Raw genomic sequence first — 21,124 nt, forward strand, 5'->3', positions numbered from 1 at the left:
CCACATTGTCCGATTTCAAAGAGGCTTTACGGCGAAAGCATAAAGTTAGGTTATGTTAGGAGAGTACATTGAAAATAGCTGTGCGTAATGTTTTGTCAATTCAAAGACAGGCGTCACCAAAAGCAGAAAACCAGCTAAAATTTTGCACTAACCTTTGACAATCTTCATCAGATGACACTCCTAGGACATTATGTTAGACAATACATGCATTTTTTGTTCCATCAAGTTCATATTTATATCCAAAAACAGCATTTTACAGTGGCTGTGAAATTCAGATTTTTTTTTTCCCTCAAATGCCTCCGGTGAATCAGCGTTACAATTTACAGAATTACTATTCGAAAACATTGGTAAATTATAATATTGTCATTCAAAGAATTATAGATTAACATCTCGTAAATGCTACCGCATTGCCAGATTTCAAAATAACTTTACTGGGAAATCACACTTTGCAATAAACGGGGTGCTATGCTAAGAACAATAGGCTAGGCTATACAGGTTAGCACCATCTTGGAACCATCTAATGTCAATAATACTATTGTAAATATTCCCTTACCTTTGATTATCTTCATCAGAAGGCACTTCCAGGCATCCCAGGTCCACAACAAATGTTGTTTCTTTCGACAAAGTTCATAATTTATGTCCAAATAACTCCAAGTTGTTCCATGTTGTTAGCACGTTCAGTAGGCTACTCAAAATGTAGGGCGGGGGTGAGTCACGACGAAAAGTAAAAAAAAAAATACTATTTACGTTCGTTCAAACATGTCAAACATTGTTTAGCATCAATCTTTAGGGCCTTGAGAACGTGAAACGGGTAAATATTTCAACAGGACCTCTCCTGTGTCTTGATAAACGTTTGAAATACAAAGTCTCATCTCACATGAACGCGCATGTGCGCGCAATAATGAAGTGACGACATCCCAGGGACGTCAACTTCCCTTCCTTGTCATCCGGTCTCTGTTCATCATAGACGCTTCAAACAACTTTATAAAGATCGTTGACATCTAGTGGAAGCCGTAGGAAGTGCAAAATTAATCCTTTGTCACTGTGTGTTCTATTAGCAATGACTCGAAAATAGTACAGCCACAAAATTTTCATTTCCTGCTTGTATTTTTCTCAGGTTTTTGCCTGCCATATGAGTTTTGTTATACTTACAGACACCATTCAAACAGTTTTAGAAAATGCAGAGTGTTTGCTATCCAAATCTGTTAATAATATGCATATCCTAGCTTCTGAGTTGGTGTAGGTGGCAGTTAAAAATGGGCACATGTTTTTTTCAAAATTCTCAATTCTGCCCCGTAGCCCCAACAGTTTTAATATTTTCTTATTTTTGTTGTTGTAAAGGAGAGTAGCAGAGCAGAGATACAGTAGCAGGCTTTTAGATATCACCTGCCTGAGCCTGACTCATTTAAGACACCTGTGAATGGCCGTGAGTTTGCTGTTCGGTCTGTTTAGGTGCATGACTCCATAGAGATAATGGCAGTCTATTGAGATGATTGGGCTGCTGTTGTCTCCAGGTTCCCAGTGGGAGGGAGGAAAGGAGGGAGAGAGGGAGGGGGAGAGAGAGGGAGACCATGTTTATCCACTGGAGAATCAATCAGTGTTATGGCTTTTATTTGCGTTGGGTTGAGTTAATCTTTCAGAGAGGTGGGACATCAACTCGAGTGACATGGTTCAAATGGAGGAAGGTGTCTCTGTGAGAAAGGTCCATTTTGATTTAGCCTCCCACTCTTTCTCTGCCTTTTTGTGTTTCCATGCCCAGAGCTAGATGTAATGACTCTGTTATTAGAGTAGACATTGGATTGGCTTCACCTCTAGCTAGAAAGCCATTTACAGAGCTGTAAGAAAAATACCTTAACACACAGCACAACTCCCTTATACTGAGGCAACTGTCCTTTACAATGCTCAAATAAGTGTAGTTTCCACCAGTTATAACCGTGTTAGTGGCAGGTCTTTGGCAGTCTGCAGTATTTCTTTCATGATATGAACCTGAGCCCAGACAGACAGGAAGTGGAAGAGGAAGTGGTTCTAGGTGCCAGATGAAGGAAGACATATGGGCTGTCCTTGTGGTGTACCTACTGGTATTGATGGCAGAATGACCTCAACACTACTACACGGCTCATGTTTTTGTGTGTGTATATAGGTTCTTATATGTTTTACGTGTCTGGAAGTGTGCATGTAGTCTGTGCGTCTGTGTGCGCGTGTTCACACCATGTTTCCTGTTACCAGGGATCATGTTTGTAACGAACTAAAGGTTGTCATCTTTTCTTCTACCCCAACAGCATGGCCAACAGCAGCAGCAACAGCAGCAGCAACAGCAGCAGCAACAACAACAGCAACAACAACAGCAACAACAACAGCAGCAACAACAGCAACAACAACAACAAGTGAACCGCAGCAGCCAGGAGGACAAGGAGGAGAAGGAGAAAGAGGAGGGAGAGAGAGAGGAGGAGAAGACTGAGGGGGAAGAAAAGGAGGATGTAATGAAGTGAGTTTGCTTGCCTTCCTCTCTCTAAATGGAGTTAGATTTGGCTGCCCTGACTAGATCAGGAAAGGTAATCATCATAACCCTGACTAGATCAGGAAAGGTAATCATCATAACCCTGACTAGATCAGGAAAGGTAATCATCATAACCCTGACTAGATCAGGAAGGGTAATCATCATAACCCTGACTAGATCAGGAAAGGTAATCATCATAACCCTGACTAGATCAGGAAAGGTAATCATCATAACCCTGACTAGATCAGGAAGGGTAATCATCATAACCCTGACTAGAAAGAAAGGTAATCATCATAACCCTGACTAGATCAGGAAGGGTAATCATCATAACCCTGACTAGATCAGGAAGAGTAATCATCATAACCCTGACTAGATCAGGAAGGGTAATCATCATAACCCTGACTAGATCAGGAAGGGTAATCATCATAACCCTGACTAGATCAGGAAGGGTAATCATCATAACCCTGACCAGATCAGGAAAGGTAATCATCATAACCCTGACCTGATCAGGAAATCTCTTATTTTTAAAAACTGTTTTGCTGTTTTTCTTTTTCTCACTCCCAAAAGTCACATTTTTAAGATTCCTTATTACGTTTTTTCAGAGTATTTAAACCTACAGTGCCTTTTTCCACATTTTGTTGGGATTAAAATGTATTTAATTTGTAATTTTTTGTCAATGATCTACACAAAATACTCTTGTGTAAATTTTTGCAAATTTACGAAAATAAAACAACCAAAATATTACATTTACATAAGTATTTAGACCCTTTACTCAGTACTTTGTTGAAGCTCCTTTGGCAGCGATTACAGCCTTGAGTCTTCTTGGGTATGACACTACAAGCTTGTATTTGGGGAGTTTCTCCCATTGTTCTCTGCAGATCCTCTCAAGCTCTGTCAGATTGGATGCGGAGCGTCGCTGCACAGCTATTTTCAGGTCTCTCCAGAGATGTTAGATTGGGTTCAAGTCCAGGCTCTGGCTGGGCCACTCAAGGACTTTCAGAGACTTGTCCCAAAGCCACTCCTGCGTTATCTTGGCTGTGTGCTTAGGGTCGTTGTCCTGTTGGAAGGTGAACCTTCGCCCCAGTCTGAGGTCCTGAGCGCTGTGGAGCAAGTTTTCATCAAGCATCTCTCTGTACTTTGCTCTGTTCATATTTCCCTCAATCCTGTCTAGTCTCCCAGTCCCTGCTGCTGAAAAACATCCCCACAGCATGATGCTGCCACCACCATGCTTCACCGTAGGGATGGTGCCAGGTTTCTTTCAGATGTGACGCTTGGCATTCAGGCCAAAGAATTCAATCTTGGTTTCATCAGACCAGAGAATCTTGTTTCTCATGGTCTGAGAGTCCTTTAGGTGCCTTTTGAGAAAACTCCAAGCAGGCCGTCATGTGCCTTCTACTGAGGAGTGGCTTCCGTCTGGTCAATCTACCATAAAGCCTGATTGGTGGGGTGCTGCAGAGATGGTTGTCTTTCTGGAAGGTTCTCCCAACTCCACGGAGGAACTCTAGAGCTCTGTCAGACTAACCATCGGGTTCTTGGTCACCTCCCTGACCAAGGCCCTTCTCCCCCGATTTCTCAGATTGGCCGGGGGAACAGCTCCAGGAAGTCTCTTGGTGGTTCGAAAACTTCTTCCATTTAAGAATGATGGAGACCACTGTGTTCTTTGGGACCTTAAATGCTGCAGAAATGTTTTGGTACCCTTTCCCAGATCTGTGCCTCGATACAATCCGGTCTCGGAGCTCTACGGACAATTCCTTCGACCTCATGGCTTGGTTTATGCTCTGCCATGCACTGTCAACTGTGGAACCTTATATAGACAGGTGTGTGCCTTTCCAAATCATGTCCAATCAATCAATTGAATTTACCACAGGTGGACTCCAATTAAGTTGTAGAAACATCTCAAGGATGATAAATGGAAACAGGATGCATCTGAGCTCAATTCTGAATCTCATACTTATGTAAGAAAGGTATTTCTGTTTTATATTTTAAATTTCAATAAACCTGTTTTCGCTTTGTCATTATGGGGTATTGTGTGTAGATTGAGAGGGGGAACTATTTAATCCATTATAAAATAAGGCTGTAACATAACAAAATGTGGAAAAAGTGGTCTGAATACTTTCCGAATGCACTGTATATTGGAGAGATAAGAATGCAGCCAATGCTATGTGTTTCACTAGATATAAATGGTACTCCTCTTGTCTATTTCATGTTTCGGTGTGAAAATGATCGTTTGTAACCTCAGATACTCTTTGCCTATCTGACGAAATGCGGTTTCACTGTGAGCCCGAGTTCTTGTGTTGTGGCCATGTTTAGATGACGTGTCATAGATTGTGTATGATTTTCAGTTCTGGGTGTGACTAATACCTTTCTTGTAATTCAGCAGAACTCTAGCCGATCTGTTGCGTAAGCCTTCTCCTACTTTTATAAACAGCTGTTTTCCTGTTTTTCTTCTCTCACTCCCAATAGGCTACCGAAAGTCACATTTTTAAGATGCCGTACTTATTTTCTTTTTCGATGGGGGGAAAAGTGATATGATTGACCGCCTAGCAACACCGTTACTGTACTGTCGGTTGCTACAATAATCCAGCAAGTCTCCAGAGCTGGGAGCTCCAGGGTGTGTGATCTGCTGTGTGTGATGCTGCCTTGCCCTGGCATCTCTGTAGGCACAGTTCCAGCGTGATGGAGAGGAGGATGGTGAAATCAGTCAGTGCTGCTGAGCACTGCAATCTATGTGAGCAGTGGAACAGCACTCACCCAATGCAATGTTGTCTTCATGAGAATCGCATGTTTCACAGGGAAGAACAGTGAATGATAGAAGTCCATCATCATCATGTCCAATCTTCTAGTGACGCTCCCAGCTCTCTGAATAGAGGTTGGACAAGTTGGAGTTGTTTGCTGCTGCTGACAAACAGAACAGTGAACAGGAGTTGTCCTGCCTGTCTGAATGAGTGGTGTTGATTATGATGAAGCATCTTCAGTGCTTCCAGTGCTTGGGCTGAGGAGAGCAGGCAGAGGAGTCCCTGACTCCCACTCCCCCTGTGGTGGCTGCCTGTAACCCCTGGCACAGCTGGCGCTGCTATATCTGGTGTGCAAGGTAGCAGGACAGGCCCGCCTTAGAATAATGATACCGGACCAGGTGAAAATGAATGGGAGAACACCGGCTACAAAATCACTGTTTATCTGTTAGCCTGCCATGTCACTGACGGGATATATTGCCTTGCTTGCAAAACTCCAAACTACTCTCTCCTGAGCCTTGAGGCCTGTGTGTGTGCGCGTGCCTGTGTGTGCTTTGGCACATACTGTAGTTATTTTCAGTTATTTAACCCAGACAAACCTCTGCACTTTGTCAGGTTTTAGGTTAACAAACTAAACAGTACACATGTGCAGGCCAGGCAGTGAGGAAGAGGAGGGTAATCATGATGATGAAGGTGGTGTGACTGACACTCTCCCTGCAGGGACGACACCTCTGGTGAGGACGGGGAAGACAAAGAGCCCACGGTGGCCTTAAAGGGACGACGCACGGCTAACAGCCAGGGCCAGCGCAAGGGCCGCATCACCCGCTCCATGACCAGCGAGGTGGAGGAGACCGCCACGCCGCCGCTCAGCAGTGAACTCGGTACGTCTCACTCTACTGCTATAGTCTACACTGCCGCATGATGTCTTTCACTGCATCTTCACCCGCTGCTCTTTTCACCTGACTAGATTTTCATCACAACTCATAAACCGAAAGAGCCAGGGTCTCATTGAGCAGAAATATTTAACGTCTGTATTTTGGTCTGAAATGTCGCTGATTGGCGGTATGTTTGAAGGAAAAATATGGCCATGATATTGCTGAAGCACGTCTGTTTAGTAGGTCCACCTGATTTAATGTGAACGGAGCACATGAACACTCCCATCATTGCTGTGTTTATTTCCCTCCTGATATCCCACACCACAAGGGTGCACTGTAGATCTGTCTCAACAATTTGACACCCGTGCACCAAACACACACACACCTTGGCCTGGAAGGTGCCTTTAAGATAATGTTTGCCTAACCAAGAGAGAGCCAATAAATTGATACTTAATGAGAAAATACCAGGGATTCTTTAAGAAATGAGATGGGGAATCTCAATGGCCAGTGAATGGAGGAATGTATAATGCCCCTACATAAATGTATGTAGTTCAGTCCTTGAGCTGTTCTTGTCTATTGATGTTCTGTATTATGTCATGTTTTGTGTGGACCCCAGGAAGAGTAGCTGCTACATTTGCAACAGCTAATGGGGATCCTAATAAAATACCAAAATACCAGCAGACTGTCGATCAATCGCGTTCACATTGTTATGCTGCGGTTGCTAAGATAATCGTCACGCAATCCCTTCTAAAAGTCAGATTATGAGTCAGTGTGCCTATTTTCCTCAAGTATGTAATGTCACGATTTCAAAGCTATACGATATTACAGAGAACAAGTTAATTATCTCACATCTCGGAAAAGAATTGTAATGTTGTGCTTTTTGTTTACGTAATTCATGCTAATGTTGGGTTTTTGAGCTAGCGCCCAATTGACTCCCATTCACTCCTTGGAGTGCATTCCCCTTCCCAGAATGCACCACATGGCTCATTGACAATGTAGGGCAACGTACACAATGGGCGTTAATGCTAGTTTCCCCGTCTAATTTCTTTAAAGTATCCCGAACGTACTCATTAAGGCAGCAATACTCATCTGTCTTAACTTTGTATTCTCTCTGCAGTTTGCAAGGCTGCCTTTATATACGCACGCACACACACACACACACACACACGCTGTAGCTGTAGGCGATTGGGGTTTTGATGTTTCAACACTTCAGTGGATGGTTGGTTGCTCCTGCTGCTGTGGGTTAGTCCCTGGGAATCCCCAGGTGGCCTGATCCAGCCAGAGGGGCTCTGTTCTGATCAGTATCTCTAGTGTCTCTTCTCACTGTTACTGGGCTTGTTTCTCCTTCCTCGCCTGCTGTTACTGTGCCCGTCACAGCCCTACAGAGACGACACAACAGCACTGAAACCACAGCTCATCTCCTCTTCTCGTTTTCTTTCCTGTCTTCTCTTCTGCCAGGGTCAGGCTGGTCCCTACTGTAGACAGGTGGAACAACCACTTATTATGTCTCTAATCATTAACTGACTTTCTCCTCTTAAACTAACAGCCCCTGTCGACCGGCTCTACCATGCTGCACCAGCAAGCAGCAAAGACAACCCTGCCCCCTAGCTTTTCTCTTTCTTTTCTCTCTCTCTCCCTCTCTCTCTCGGTCAGTCGCTCGCTCTCTCGCTCTCTCTGTCTACTTGAGACTCCCCTCCCCCTCCCTCCTGCCCGTTCTCTAACGTGGTGGTTCTGCTTTTATCCTTTCAGCCAATCTGGAGATGAATGAGAGCTCTCGCTGGACTGAGGAGGAGATGGAAACCGCCAAAAAAGGTAAAGAAAAATCGAACAAAAAATGTTACCTCTGTGTTTGAAATACGACCCAGCAGCGCCATTGTCATTCAAAAGAAAACTTTCCTTGTCAAAGAGAAAACCGCCCATAGAATTAGCTTGGCGAGGTTTTCTCGAAAGTGGTGACAAGTGCATGTGCCTGTGACTTCCTGTCAGATAGGCTAGGCTGCAGCCACGTGCTGTCTGTCTGTCTGTCTGTCTGTCTGTCTGTCTGTCTGTCTGTCTGTCTGTCTGTCTGTCTGTCTGTCTGTCTGTCTGTCTGTCTGTCGAGCTGTGTGGGGCTCCACTCTGCTGCTTTGCTGCCTGACCCAGGGCTGTGTCCTACACGCCTGCCATGGCTGTTTCTGAAGCCACTGTAAAAGTCCCACCCTCTTATCTTTGGCTAGAACAGCTCCAACTGCAGAAGTCTGTTTACTCTTTACATGGCCTGTTTATTGTCTTTGACTGAAGATTACCCTGGCCTCGCCTGGCCTTTGGGTCCTGCAGAGAGAAGGTGGCTGTGACTCTGCCTGTCTGTTTGCCGTGGTGTAGTTGTGTTGCGTGTGCTGCACACAGCTCAGTCTACAGCGTGGTAGGTAACTAGATTCAGCCGCGGAGTGTATGGTCGATGGGCCACAACGTAATTAGAATAACTTGTACTCTGCAAATTGACCACAACTAAGCCCAATAAAAGATTGTATTTTTTTTTTTTTTTACATTTTTAGCAGACGCTCTTATCCAGAGCGACTTACAGTAGTGAATGCATACATTTCATAATTTTTTTCCGTACTGGTCCCCCGTGGAAATCGAACCCACAACCCTGGTGTTGCAAACACCATGCTCTACCAACTGAGCCACACGGGACAATAACAATCATTCCTTAGCTTGATTACTTTGACAAGATCACATACATCTCTTTTTTTATGGGAATACTTGGGAACAGATTTCCTCAAAAACTTTACCGAAAAACTTTGGGGGGCCCACCAAAAAATACCTTGCGGGACGGTTTTGGCCGGTTTTGATGACGTGTCATGGATTCTCTGTATGATTTTCAGTTCTGGGTATGACTAATACCTGTCTTGTAATTCAGCAGAGCACTAGCCGATCTGTTGTGTAATCCTATTTTTCGAAAGAAGTTCCTTTATCACCATGAATGTGCTAGTGAAGGGAGAAATCCTATACAGCAGACACCCGGTCATTCTGTCTCGTGGTGTGGTGTTATTTCTCCTGCTGCTGGCAGTCTGCAGACTCGGTCTCGGGGGGCTGTTGTAATGACTGGTGCTGGCCCTTGAACATGGCCCTGAGTAGTAATCCTGCTTAATGTCTTCAACTCCATTCTCCCGCACTGGGATTAGTGGGCCGCTGCATCCCAGGGGATTAGTCCTGCAGCCCGGTGGGAGCAGGGGCTTCTATGAAGGGCTTACGTAACCACAACCACAGGACCCCTGTCTGTGGGGGAGGGGATCTTTAACCCACTCCACTCCGCCATTGCTCATCAGCCAGTAACCATGCCTGCCAAAAGGGCTTCCCCCTCCACGGCTCCTCATGTGTAGAGTAGCCCACCAGTCCCAGCCCCGCTCCCCTAACCCTGGCCTGAATGTAATGCCAGACCGACAGTCAAGGTGCACACTCCACTTTCAGGAGCTTGACCTGTATATGTTTAAAAGAGGCTTACATCTCCTCATGCTAATGTGTTTGTCCCCTTGTGCTAAAAAGATCTCAATAATGACATTCATAGCATGGCAGCATTTCAGCGTGGCAGTGCCAGGAATCCCCCATGGGATGGCAAGGCCACAAACTTCGACGTATTGCCCTTGTCTTTCCTGGTCAAAAAGCCTGGCATCTTTAACAAGGGATTGTAGAGCTTTGTTAAGTCTCCCTCCTTTGTCCTTGTATATCCCTTTGAGTGTGTGTATGATGTGTGTATGATGTGTGTAATTAAGGTAGGGCTCTATGCGCGCCTAAGTTGAACAATTTAGGAGCACACAAATACATTTAGGAGCACAATGAATGTATTTGAGGGAGAGTTTCTATTCCAAAAAATTATTTAAAGTTCATGAATAAAAGTTTTTTGGAGTGTGCCATGCTCAATCGAGTACAATGTACCCTCAAATATTTGAGTCACTTAGGTGGGAGAAAAATGTTCAGCTGCCTCTTTAAGGGGCGGGCCAGTTATGTGGGACCAATCGTTTATATATACACTAGAGGACTGACAAGGGCAATGTTTTGAAGCCACCGCGACTCCATCTTGACACTCATCCTCCATTGTAAAAAGTATGTATATTTTGGAAGCAATAGAAATGCATTTATTAATGTCTAGATACATTTTTGACACATTTTTGACATTTATTATATTTGACACCTAAAGCATACTTTTCAATTATGTTATTTGAGTTAAACATAAAAATAAAATAATATATAACATACTAATGTTACTGTCCCCACTACAACTAAATACTTAAATACATGTAATTTTGTCCCTGAAACATTTAATTGAAATACTGTAGAATTCCATTCATTACTATGGAGGACTGCTCCTACTGGGGAGTGCCAATATGGCCGACTGGTGGCTTCAAAGCTTCTCATCGGCCAATACGTTACATCACAAATACAGGGTATATATATACATCATTGGGTGGGACGCCCAGGTCTGTCTGTGAGAGAAGATTCTCTGACGTCTCTTCCCTAGCAGTTGAGCAAGCTCAAACTAACATTGAAAAACAACTTGGCGTGTAAACAAAACGATGTAAATAACCAAGAAACAGGAGTCAGTCACGTTTAGTAGACTTTCGGGTAAATTCGACCAACTTCTATGCCTGTGCACTTTTAAAAATGAATCTTTCAGCACTTCACTCACAGTGTGCATAGTGCCCAAGGCACTGTTGCTGCTCGAGGTGAGATATATGGGACTCGAGTTATTTGTGTGATTAGCTACCAGTAATGAAACAAAACGGCAGAAATACTTTTTAGCTGTATATCACAACTCGCACATATGCTCATACTTTACTTTTTCAGTTCACACATCTATTTTTAATGCGGAAATGCGATTAAAATGGTCGCACTGTAGAGACAGATAAGGTAGGGTGTGTGTGTGTGTGTGTGTGTGTGTGTGTGTGTGTGTGTGTGTGTGTACTCGCTCCTTGGCTAGTGTTTGTTATGTAAGTTCTCTAATCTGGCAGGCTTACTTGGGCAGCCAGGCAGCTGGATAATCGGGTCGTTCCCTCCATGCCTGCTGTAGTACTGTACAGGTCCTTTTAAAGGAGTAGTAGGTAGAACTCTCTCTGTTGTGTTCTGCTGTGCTCTGGACTGTTGGAGTGGATCAGGCCAGAGCATTCTCCCCCCTTCCTTTCCTCTGGCCTCCCAGTCAGTGTGTCCTGAGATGGGAGGAGATGGCACAGGCCCAGATTGGCAGGAGCTGTGGAAGATTCTTTTATTTATTTTTTTCATTTTCGCTCTCTCCCTTTCTCGGTGTTGTTGTAGACTGGAGAAGGGTCACATTCAGGATAAAAAGCAGGTCAGTCAGGAAAAATGTGAAACCCTTTATGCTTTCTCATGGTATCAACATCAACTCCCCCTTTCTCTTCCTCTCCTCCATTGTCCCTCTAGCTCAACTCCCCTGCTCTCACTCTCTCTCCTCTGTTTACCCTCGGACTAGCTGTGTATGTGTTAGAGAGAGAGTAAGCAAGCGAAAAACAGAGACTGAGGGTGTGTGTGTGTGTGGGTGTTTATGTGGGTGTGTGTGTGTGTGTGCAGCTCTGCCTGCTTGCAGTGAGAGTGAAAGAGGGAGGGAGGGGGAGTGAGAGAGGGGAGAAAAAAAAGAAAGATAGAGGAGAGATCAGATGAGGGGAGAGAGAGGCTGAGCACATAGCACCGCCCCACAGTCCCACTTTCCTGTGAAAGTCCTCCCAGACAGCAGCCATTGGGGAAAGACCCGGCGGAGAACAACGGACTAGCCCTGACGGAGAGCGAGCGAGAGAGTGTGGGAAGTGAAAGGGCGAGGAAAAAGCAAGGGAGAGGCGAGACGCAGAGCATGTGCCGTTTTGAGCATGTCAACCTGACACTGGCTCCAGTATCAGGCCAGCAGGAGGGGTGTGGAGGCTGAGCTGGAGCCTGGCTCTTTTCTTTCTCTGCCCCTCTGGAGTGGAATCACTGCCTGCCCACCTGCCTTCTCCACAGAGATCAGACTGCTGATAACGTGATACAGACCAGGGGCACGAGGGACTGCTGGAGTGACAAGCACATGAGAAGGGGAACACTCACCCCTCGGCCCTGACTAGGTGTTGATTGTGCCGTCAATGGGAGGAGCTTTTATGGAAATGGAGGATCGTAATTGGTTGATTGAGTTTGCCACCTGCTCTAGCTGAGCAGCAGCTGATTGGATGCCTGCTTCCTCTTGTGTGTTGCTCCACTGGCCAGGACCTGAGGCCGATGGAACTGGAGCTGCTTGGGATTGTTTCTGTGCTCTGGTTAAACTGAATGGACTGGATCTGTGAAAGTGAGTCGTAACAAAGTGACCCTTGACTTTCAGTGAATGAATTGCAGTGTTATTGCTTCAGGTTCACTAGGTAGAGCAAAGTGTGCGTATATGCGTTCTTGTGTGTGTGTGTTCTTGGTGTAGCAGGGTGTCTGGCTGGACTTGTCAGCTCTGGGCTCATTGGGCTGTCTCCCTGCACCCCGGGACAAGGCTGTAAAAGGTTAATAGGTTTTGATCACGTGTTCTTCTCTCTTGAAACGAACCTGGTCGTCTCTCTCTCTCTCTCTCTCTCTCTCTCTCTCTCTCTCTCTCTCTCTCTCTCTCTCTCTCTCTGTCTCTCTGTCTCTGTCTCTCTGTCTCTCTGTCTCTCTGTCTCTCTGTCTCTCTGTCTCTGTCTGTCTGTCTGTCTGTCTGTCTCTCTCTCTGTGTCTCTCTCTGTCTCTCTCTCTGTGTCTCTCTCTCTGTGTCTCTCTCTCTGTGTCTCTCTCTCTGTGTCTCTCTCTCTGTGTCTCTCTCTCTGTGTCTCTCTCTCTGTGTCTCTCTCTCTGTGTCTCTCTCTCTGTGTCTCTCTCTCTGTGTCTCTCTCTCTGTGTGTCTCTCTCTGTGTGTCTCTCTGTGTCTCTCTCTGTGTCTGTCTCTGTGTCTGTCTCTGTGTCTCTGTCTCTGTGTCTCTCTCTGTCTCTGTGTCTCTCTCTGTCTCTGTGTCTCTCTCTGTCTCTGTGTCTCTCTCTGTCTCTCTCTGTCTCTCTCTCTCTCTCTGTCTCTCTCTCTCTCTGTCTCTCTCTCTGTCTCTGTCTCTCTCTTTCTGTCTCTCACATCTCTCCTGCTTTGCCTTCCACACCTGTAATAAATATTTAAAATGAAATACCCAGTCTAGTTTTAACCCTTGACGGGTTGTACATTCACACAGGCCCTGAGAGGGAATATGACAGTCAAGTCTTGGACTGAGGTAGTGTTTGTGTGTATAGTCATGTGAAAAAGTAAGTACACCCTTTGGAAAGTGGTCTTTTTTTATTTATTATATTTGGACACATGGATATTTCAGCTAAATTGCAACCATTGATGAAAGCAACCCAATTTAACAAATAACACACACAAAAATGTACTTTGACAATGTTATGCAATTAAAATAAACAAAAATGTAATTTCCTCAAGCAGGAAAAATTAGGATCAGGTGCACCAAAACAGGTGCAAATGATTAGGAAATAATTAGAGAGTACCTTTGGAGGGTCCAGCCTTCCATAAAGATTAGAAACTTGGTCTGGTTTGGTCTTAGCCATATGAGGGTGTGGTAACACACCATGCAAATATCAGAAGACTTGTCCGAGGCCCTCAAAAGACGCATAATTATGACCATGAGTCTGGGAGAGGGTTACAAATCCATTTCCAAGCAATTCGAAGTACATCATTCCACTGTCCAACAGATCATCTACAAATGGGGAAAATTCCAGACCACTGGCAGTCTAGCTAGGACAGGTTGTCCCACCAAATTCAGCCCAAGAGATGACCGAAAGATGCTCATAGAAGTCTGTTGAATCCCAGGGTAACATTAAGGGATCTACAGGCCTCTCTTGCCACAATCAATATCGAAGTGCATGAGTCAACTGTCAGAAAGAGACTGCACAAACATGGCCTACATTCACTTGCTGTTGAGGTGGTACTTTTAACCTGTAGTAAACTTTTGTTGGGTAAATAAATAAAAGATGGATAGGAGATGGTGTAGGCCTGGTGCTTTGTAAAGTGTTGTCTTATCGTGTGGCTGTTAGATTGTTGTCCTACTGCCTCCGTTTGGAGATATTATCTTGGGAACACATGTCTAAAGTTTTTTGTCCAAAGAAGTTGTTGGGTCCATGCCCACTGATAACGGACCGTGGCCCACGAGAGTCTTTCCTCATGCCAGAAGCTGTCAGGCTGGCACAGGAAACAATTGGGCGTTGTAAGCTCCTTACAGTGGCTACTGTTAATGATTGACTGGACACTCTGGGGGGGGGTTATGATACAAATCACCTTGTATCATAAGTAGCTACTCATTATTATTTGTAGATCAATCAGTCACAATTTACCCACAATGCATCACGGATGCAGTCAACTCGAACGTGCTCATTCTTTCGCTCGCTCTCACTCACTCACTCACTCACTCACTCATGTGGTTGACCGGGCAAAGCACCAGTCTTTATCAGAATGACCCCAGCCCAGCAATGAGAATTAGTGATGTCATTAGTTAGATTGATATGACAGGTTCAGCTAAGAACAACACATGGTGTGATTATGTAATTTGACAACTGTTGAGCTGGAGGGGAGGGAGGAAAAATATCTTGGACTCAACTGACAGATGTTTATTGACAGATCGTCGTTCTTCATGTAGTAAATTAGATTTAAATGATTATTCTATGTAATAAAGTCCTGGCCTGTCTGCATGTGCTGTCGTCTAATCCTTGTCCATGTTTCTTCCAGGTCTTCTCCAGTATGGTAGGAATTGGTCGGCCATCGCCAAGATGGTGGGCTCCAAAACTGTGTCCCAGTGCAAGAATTTCTACTTCAACTATAAGAAGAGGCAGAAACTCGACGAGATTCTGCAGCAGCATAAAATGAAATCGGTAATGTCTCATCTTCCTTTCTAGAACAGTTAAATGATCAACTCTTTGAAAGAAAACCGATAGTCTGACCTAGTAATGCACCTATCTGAGTGCAAGCCATTCCTCTGAGTTACAGACAGCAGTAGGCACATTTACCTTGTGGTTCTCATAGCGTTTTGTTCCCAAGCTGCGGTATTTAGTGTGTGTTGGGTTTCACCCAGGAGAGAGAGCGTAAGGCGCGGCGTAAAGGCAAAGCTCTACAAAGTGAAGAGACCAGCGCCCCGTCTGCTGCCGAGGAGGAGGAGATGGAGGGCTCCGGGGCCAGCGGCAACGAGGAGGAGGCCCCCGAGGATGGAGAAGGTAGGAACAACACACACTACAATAATCAACGTCATAGAGGACAGGGAGCCATTGTCAGTATACCGTCCATAAGCACTGTCAGAATACTTCCATGAACTTGCAATCACTCATTCACATGGACTGATTAGAAACCAGCCATGTACACTTTGTTGAAACTAGTTTATGAAACCGTTTTCAATCAATTTGAAGGTTATGTTTTTATGATTACGTTATGTGATGACAGTATTTCTTGATTAGAAATATCTGGATTGCCTTGAGTGCTGAAGGAAGAATTAAGTGCAATATGGACTTTTAACAGCATCACAATAATGTCTGTGTAGAACATGGAGTTGAATGCGATTCTGAGAATACAAAGACTGCAATCATCAAAATGAGATTCTGACCATGGGTGCATGGGAATTCAAAGCACTTGGCTAAGACATTCATTATTTAGATAAATACTTTTTTGCTCTGTAACAAATATTTCCACACATGTGGTCTACATACCAACATCTGCGTTTTTAATTCTAGAATCATCTTTTGGATCATATTACTGGTAGACTCATTTAAATACCCTGAGTTGATAACCGACCCTCAACTCACTTTAGGCCAAATTCGCAATACTGTTAACTGTTATTGCTCGTTGTTTCTAGTATATTAGTAACCATGGAGAGCTGTGGAACCTTGGCATCTCAATAGCTCAGTCTGCATCTAGAATCAATATTTGTGGGAATATTCAACAGATTTTGGCAAAATTCCTGGTGATTTGAGTATTTTTTACCCAAAACTAAAATTGCATAAAGTGCATTTGGAAAGTATTCAGACCCCTTTACTTTTTCAACATTTTGTTATATTGAACATTTATTAAATTGTTTTTTCCCCTCATAAATCTACACACAATACCCCATAATGACAAAGCAAAAACATTTTTTCTTTTTTCCCCGAGTCCCTGCTACTGAAAAACTTGGCCACAGAATGATGCTGCTACCACCATGCTTCACTGTAAGGATGGTGCCAGGTTTCCTCCAGACGTGACGGTTGGCATTCAGGCCAAACAGTTCAATCTTGGTTTCATCAGAACAGAGAATCTTGTTTCTCATGGTCTGAGAGTCCTTTTAGGTGCCTTTTGGCAAACTCCAAGTAGGCTGTCATGTACCTTGTACTGAGGAGTGGCTTCCGTCTGGCCACTCTACCACAAAGGCCTAATTGGTGAAGTGCTGCAGAGATGGTAGTCCTTCTGGAAGGTTCTCCCATCTCTACAGAGGAGCTCTATCAGAGTGACCATCGGGTTCTTGGTCACCTCCCTGACCAAAGCCCTTCTCCCCCAGATTGCTCAGTTTGGCCGGGCAGCCAGTTCTAGGAAGAGTCTTACTGGTTCCAAACTTCTTCCATTTATAAATGATGGAGGCCACTGTATTCTTGGGGAACTTCAATTCTGCAGAAATGTGCCTCGACACAATCCTGTCTTTGAGCTTCACAGACAATTCCTTCGACCTCATGGCTTGGTTTTTGCTCTGACATGCACTGTCAACTGTGGGACCTTATAAAGACAGGTGTGTGCCTTTCCAAATCATGTCTGATCAATTTAATTTACCACAGGTGCTCCAATCAAGTTGTAGAAACATTTCAAGGATGGTCAATGGAAACAGGATGCACCTGAGCTCAATTTGGCGTCTCATAGAAAAGGGTCGGAATACTTATGTAAATAACATATTTCTGTTTTTTATTTTCAAAAAGCCTGTTTTCACTTTGTCATTATTGGGTATTGTGTGTAGATTGATTGAGGGAAAAAAACAATTTTATTTTCGAATAAGGCTGTAACTTAACAAAATGTGGAAAAAGTCAAGGGGTCTGAATACTTTCCGGATGCTACATATTACCGACCCCTGATGTAGTAATCTGTTGATATACCTATAGTCTCAGTTACCAGAATGGAGCTGGGAAGTCCCAGGGTATTTCCTCCACATTCAAAATTGTTTTTGTGTTCTCCCTCATCGTACACGTGGTCCCGTGTGGCTCAGTTGGTAGAGCATAGTGTTTGCAACGCCAGGGTTGTGTGTTCGATTCCCACTGGGGACCAGTTCGGAACTTCTTTTAATGAAATGTATGCATTCACTACTGTAGGTCGCTCTGGATAAGAGCGTCTGCTAAATGACTAAAATGTAATTAGGTGGAAAGTGGCACTTTGAGAAATCTGGTTTTAGAGAAAGATGGGGCACAAGAGAGAGGGAAGTGAAAGAGGACGAGGATTTTACATGATAGCAAGATGGCACCGATAGACATCGTCGCCCTGTTCATGGCTCCTAAGCAACTTTGCTGTATTTTTTTTTATTACTGCACTGTTGGATTTTGCTACACTCACAGTAACATCTGCTAAATATCTGTATGCGATCAATAACATTTGATTTGATTTTGATTTACTAGATTACTACTCAGCTAGGCAGCCGATGTAATATCTGCAGTCTTCCATTCTTCATCTGTCCTTCTCCCTCTCCTTTACCAGGTGGTGCTAACAACAGCTCTGACACAGAGAGCCTGCCCTCTCCACGTTCCTCTGAGGACAGCAAGGCTAAAGAGGAGGGTAGTGGCAGGGCCAAAGCTGGCTCAAACTCTGGGGACAAGGAGGCCTCAGGTTCCCACATGGGCCAGGGAGGAGATGAGAAACCCCCAGGAGAAGTGGGGAAGGCCATCAAGCAGGAGGTGAAGACAGAGGCAGAGGAGGGCAGCAAGGAGCAGCCAAGCGAATCCACAGACCGAGACATTAAGCCCCCCACTGCAGATGCAGAGGAGAGCAAGAGCTCATCCAAGAGTTCCAAGAGGGACCATGGGCCCAAGACGGGCTCCCACGCAGACAGTGACTCTAGTGCCACCTGCAGCGCTGACGAGTTGGAGGAGTTGAACAGTACAGAGAAGAACAGGTGGGGGCTCAGGGCTGAGTAGGGGAGGGGGGGGTTGCATTTGGGGGCTCAGGGCTAGGTGGGGTAGGGGGATTGCATGTGAGGGCTCAAGGCTGGGGGGGTTGCATGTGAGGATCACAGGGCTGGGTGGGGTAGGGGGGTTTCATGTGAGGGCTCAGGGCTGGGTGGGGTAGGGGGGGTTTCATGTGAGGGCTCAGGGCTGGGTGGGGTAGGGGGGATTGCAGGTGGGGGCTCAGGGCTGGGTGGGGGGGTTATAGGTGTGGGCTCAGGGCTGGGTGGGGTAGGGGGGGTTTCATGTGAGGGCTCAGGGCTGGGTGGGGTAGGGGGGGTTGCATGTGAGGGCTCAGGGCTGGGTGGGGTAGGGGGGGGTTGCAGGTGAGGGCTCAGGGCTGGGTGGGGTAGGGGGGGTTTCATGTGAGGGCTCAGGGCTGGTAGGGTTGCATGTGTGGACTCGAGGCTTGGGTGGGGGTTGCAGGTGGGGCTCAGGGCTGGGTGGGGTAGGGGGTTTTCATGTGAGGGCTCAGGGCTGGTAGGATTGCATGTGTGGACTCAAGGCTGGGGGGCTGTTCAAATTTTATTTGTCACACACACATTTTTAGCAGATGTTATTGCAGGTGTAGTGAAATGCTTGTGTTCCTAGCTCCAACAGTGCAGTAGTATCTAACAATTTACAACAATACACACAAATTTACAGTAAAATAATGGATATTAGGATAAGCAATGTCAGAGTGGCATTGACTAAGGTGGGGGGGGTGGCTGGGTGCGTGCAGGTGGGGGATTCTGGATTCCACACTGTAGCGAGACCTACATCTGGACTGGGGAAGGGAAGAGGGGGAGCTGTCTCTAGTGTTCTTCTGTATAGCCCTAAGATGTCAAGCAATTTGTGGCCAATACTCTACAACAATCATCAACATAAACTCCATCTGCCTTTGTGAGTGTGTGCATATGTACTAGAGCTGGGTGATATGTACAAAAACCTTTTAACGATAACTCTAAACATATGTTTTTAACATTAATGTGCACACAGTTACTTTTTCATATTACCCTTAAAACCACCACCACTACTACAACTTTAAATGCTGAAGATCAGTTGTCCTGTTAGCTGTCGCCTATATTGACAGACTTTACCTTTCTCTTCACCATCAAACAACATTGTTATAGTATAGGCAACTTGTCATTATCGATATCAGTAAAATGTCCTCATTTTGTATGTACCTGCGTGCTTCTGTGTGAGTGTGTTTGCCTGCAAGCCCAAATGTGTGTGTCAAAGATGTGGGCTGACGGCTTGGTGGAGTGGTGATTCGTCCTGCAGTGTTTGCATGGTATTTGTTCTGTTTTTTTCCATGACAGCAGACTGCATGTATTGGCAGAGCCTAGGGAAACGTTGCCCTCTGTGCCAAAGCAAACAATGGGAGGGAGTGTGTGTGCTCCCCAGTCTCTTGTCTGTGTGTGTGTGTGTGGCAGAGTATCTTTGTGGGTTTGTATGAGTGTATCTGCGAGTGGGGGATGGGTGCTTAGGCATGTGGGATGGAAATACAATCAGAACCTCTGCTCTCTTTGTGTTTCCATAGTGCGAGGTTCTGCTCCAGGTCAATCTGTGTTTATTGGGAAAGTAAATAAGAGAATCTGGGCTGTGGCCATATTAAGGAATGCGTGGGACATCCATTGGCATGCTACTGAATGGGGAACTCTGTGTTCTAGTTACTTCTCTCTCTTGCTCTCTCCTCTACTCTCTTTCTCGCTTTCTCTGTCTCTGTCTCTCTCCCTCTCTGTGTCTCTCTTTCTCTCCCTCTCCAGGATGACGTCTCCCAGCCGTCCCAGCCTGCTGAACTATGCTCATGATGGGGTCATCTCCTCCCCCCTGCAGAAGCCCATGGACCTGAAGCAGCTCAAACAGAGGGCTGCTGCCATCCCCCCTATTGTGAGTCTTACCACTTTCTGTGTGAGTCAGTGCATCCCCCTCCTCTCGTTACACGCCAGGGCCACAGCCTGTATCTTTGTCGCCTCCATCCTTGGAAAGCATATGGAAGCCAGCCAGGTAGAATCAGTAAAATAAGTCCTTGGATTAGTCCAGCCTGGTCATTCTACCCCCTAGTGGTATTAAGGCCAGCCCTCAAGTAATGACAATACTGCTTCTTCCACAGATAACAGCATGGCGAGTAAAATGATGAAGTCCTATCATATTTGTATTAGATAAGCAAGCCAGCTGGAGGAGAGGGGATACATTGACCCAGAGGAGAAACAAGATGCCAGGCATTAGGGAAAATAAGAGGAACCGGGTCATTAGATGTGGGATCTCCCGGGTGTATATTGTTTGTATGTGTATCTGTTGCTCACCAGGCTTCTCTCTCCTGTGTGTGCAGATGCCCCAGATGCCGGATGGTGGACCTCGGGGCGGGTGTAGTAAGGCTGAGCTGCCCCCACATGCCCTGGCTCTCTACCAGCAGCAGATCACCATGGCTCATGGAGAGTCCTCCCAGGAGGCCAAGCAACATGCTGGTCAGCCCAGCAAACAGCACCCCTACCCAGCGCAGGGAGACCCCCATAACATCAGCAGCCCCCGCGTCCACCCACGCAGCCCCTCCGCCAGCGACAAGGACGGTACGAACATCAGCCCTCTCTCTCTCTTCCCAGCTTCTCTCACCCTCCTGCTCAGTCTAAACACAACTCTCTCCTTCAGCTAAACTGTTACTTTGATTCTACGTTGGTGCTATTGTTTAGAAGCTCCTGGTAGCTCTGGATGATTCCATGCTTACTTGAGGACTCTGTCAGTTCCACAGTGTGTTGTCTAAAATGCTGGTGTTGATCGTTGGGCTCACAGTCAGGTATACCATGTAGTTCAGTCTTGGATATCATTGTGGAGTTGTGCTCCATGTGAGTTACTAGACCTATCCAGACCTAGTC

The 21,124-nt window shown here is 45.5% G+C and overlaps 1 protein-coding gene across 12 annotated transcripts in view; it reads left to right on the plus strand.

Annotated features, from left to right (window-relative positions):
• Positions 1 to 21,124, plus strand: part of ncor2 (nuclear receptor corepressor 2) — a 202,442-nt gene that overhangs the window by 140,618 nt on the left and 40,700 nt on the right. For 11 of the 12 annotated variants that reach the window (XM_029717277.1, XM_029717284.1, XM_029717287.1 and 8 more), the window contains exons 15-22: positions 2,280 to 2,485; positions 5,950 to 6,110; positions 7,854 to 7,916; positions 14,842 to 14,984; positions 15,185 to 15,323; positions 17,806 to 18,220; positions 20,018 to 20,141; positions 20,584 to 20,821. In XM_029717277.1, the coding sequence (XP_029573137.1) occupies positions 2,280 to 2,485; positions 5,950 to 6,110; positions 7,854 to 7,916; positions 14,842 to 14,984; positions 15,185 to 15,323; positions 17,806 to 18,220; positions 20,018 to 20,141; positions 20,584 to 20,821 (1,489 nt within the window). The remainder of the gene's footprint in view (positions 1 to 2,279; positions 2,486 to 5,949; positions 6,111 to 7,853; positions 7,917 to 14,841; positions 14,985 to 15,184; positions 15,324 to 17,805; positions 18,221 to 20,017; positions 20,142 to 20,583; positions 20,822 to 21,124) is intronic. The other variant, XM_029717280.1, reaches the window with a different exon arrangement.

Source organism: Salmo trutta, chromosome 27 (genome assembly GCF_901001165.1).
Source record: "Salmo trutta chromosome 27, fSalTru1.1, whole genome shotgun sequence".
NCBI lineage: Eukaryota > Metazoa > Chordata > Actinopteri > Salmoniformes > Salmonidae > Salmo > Salmo trutta.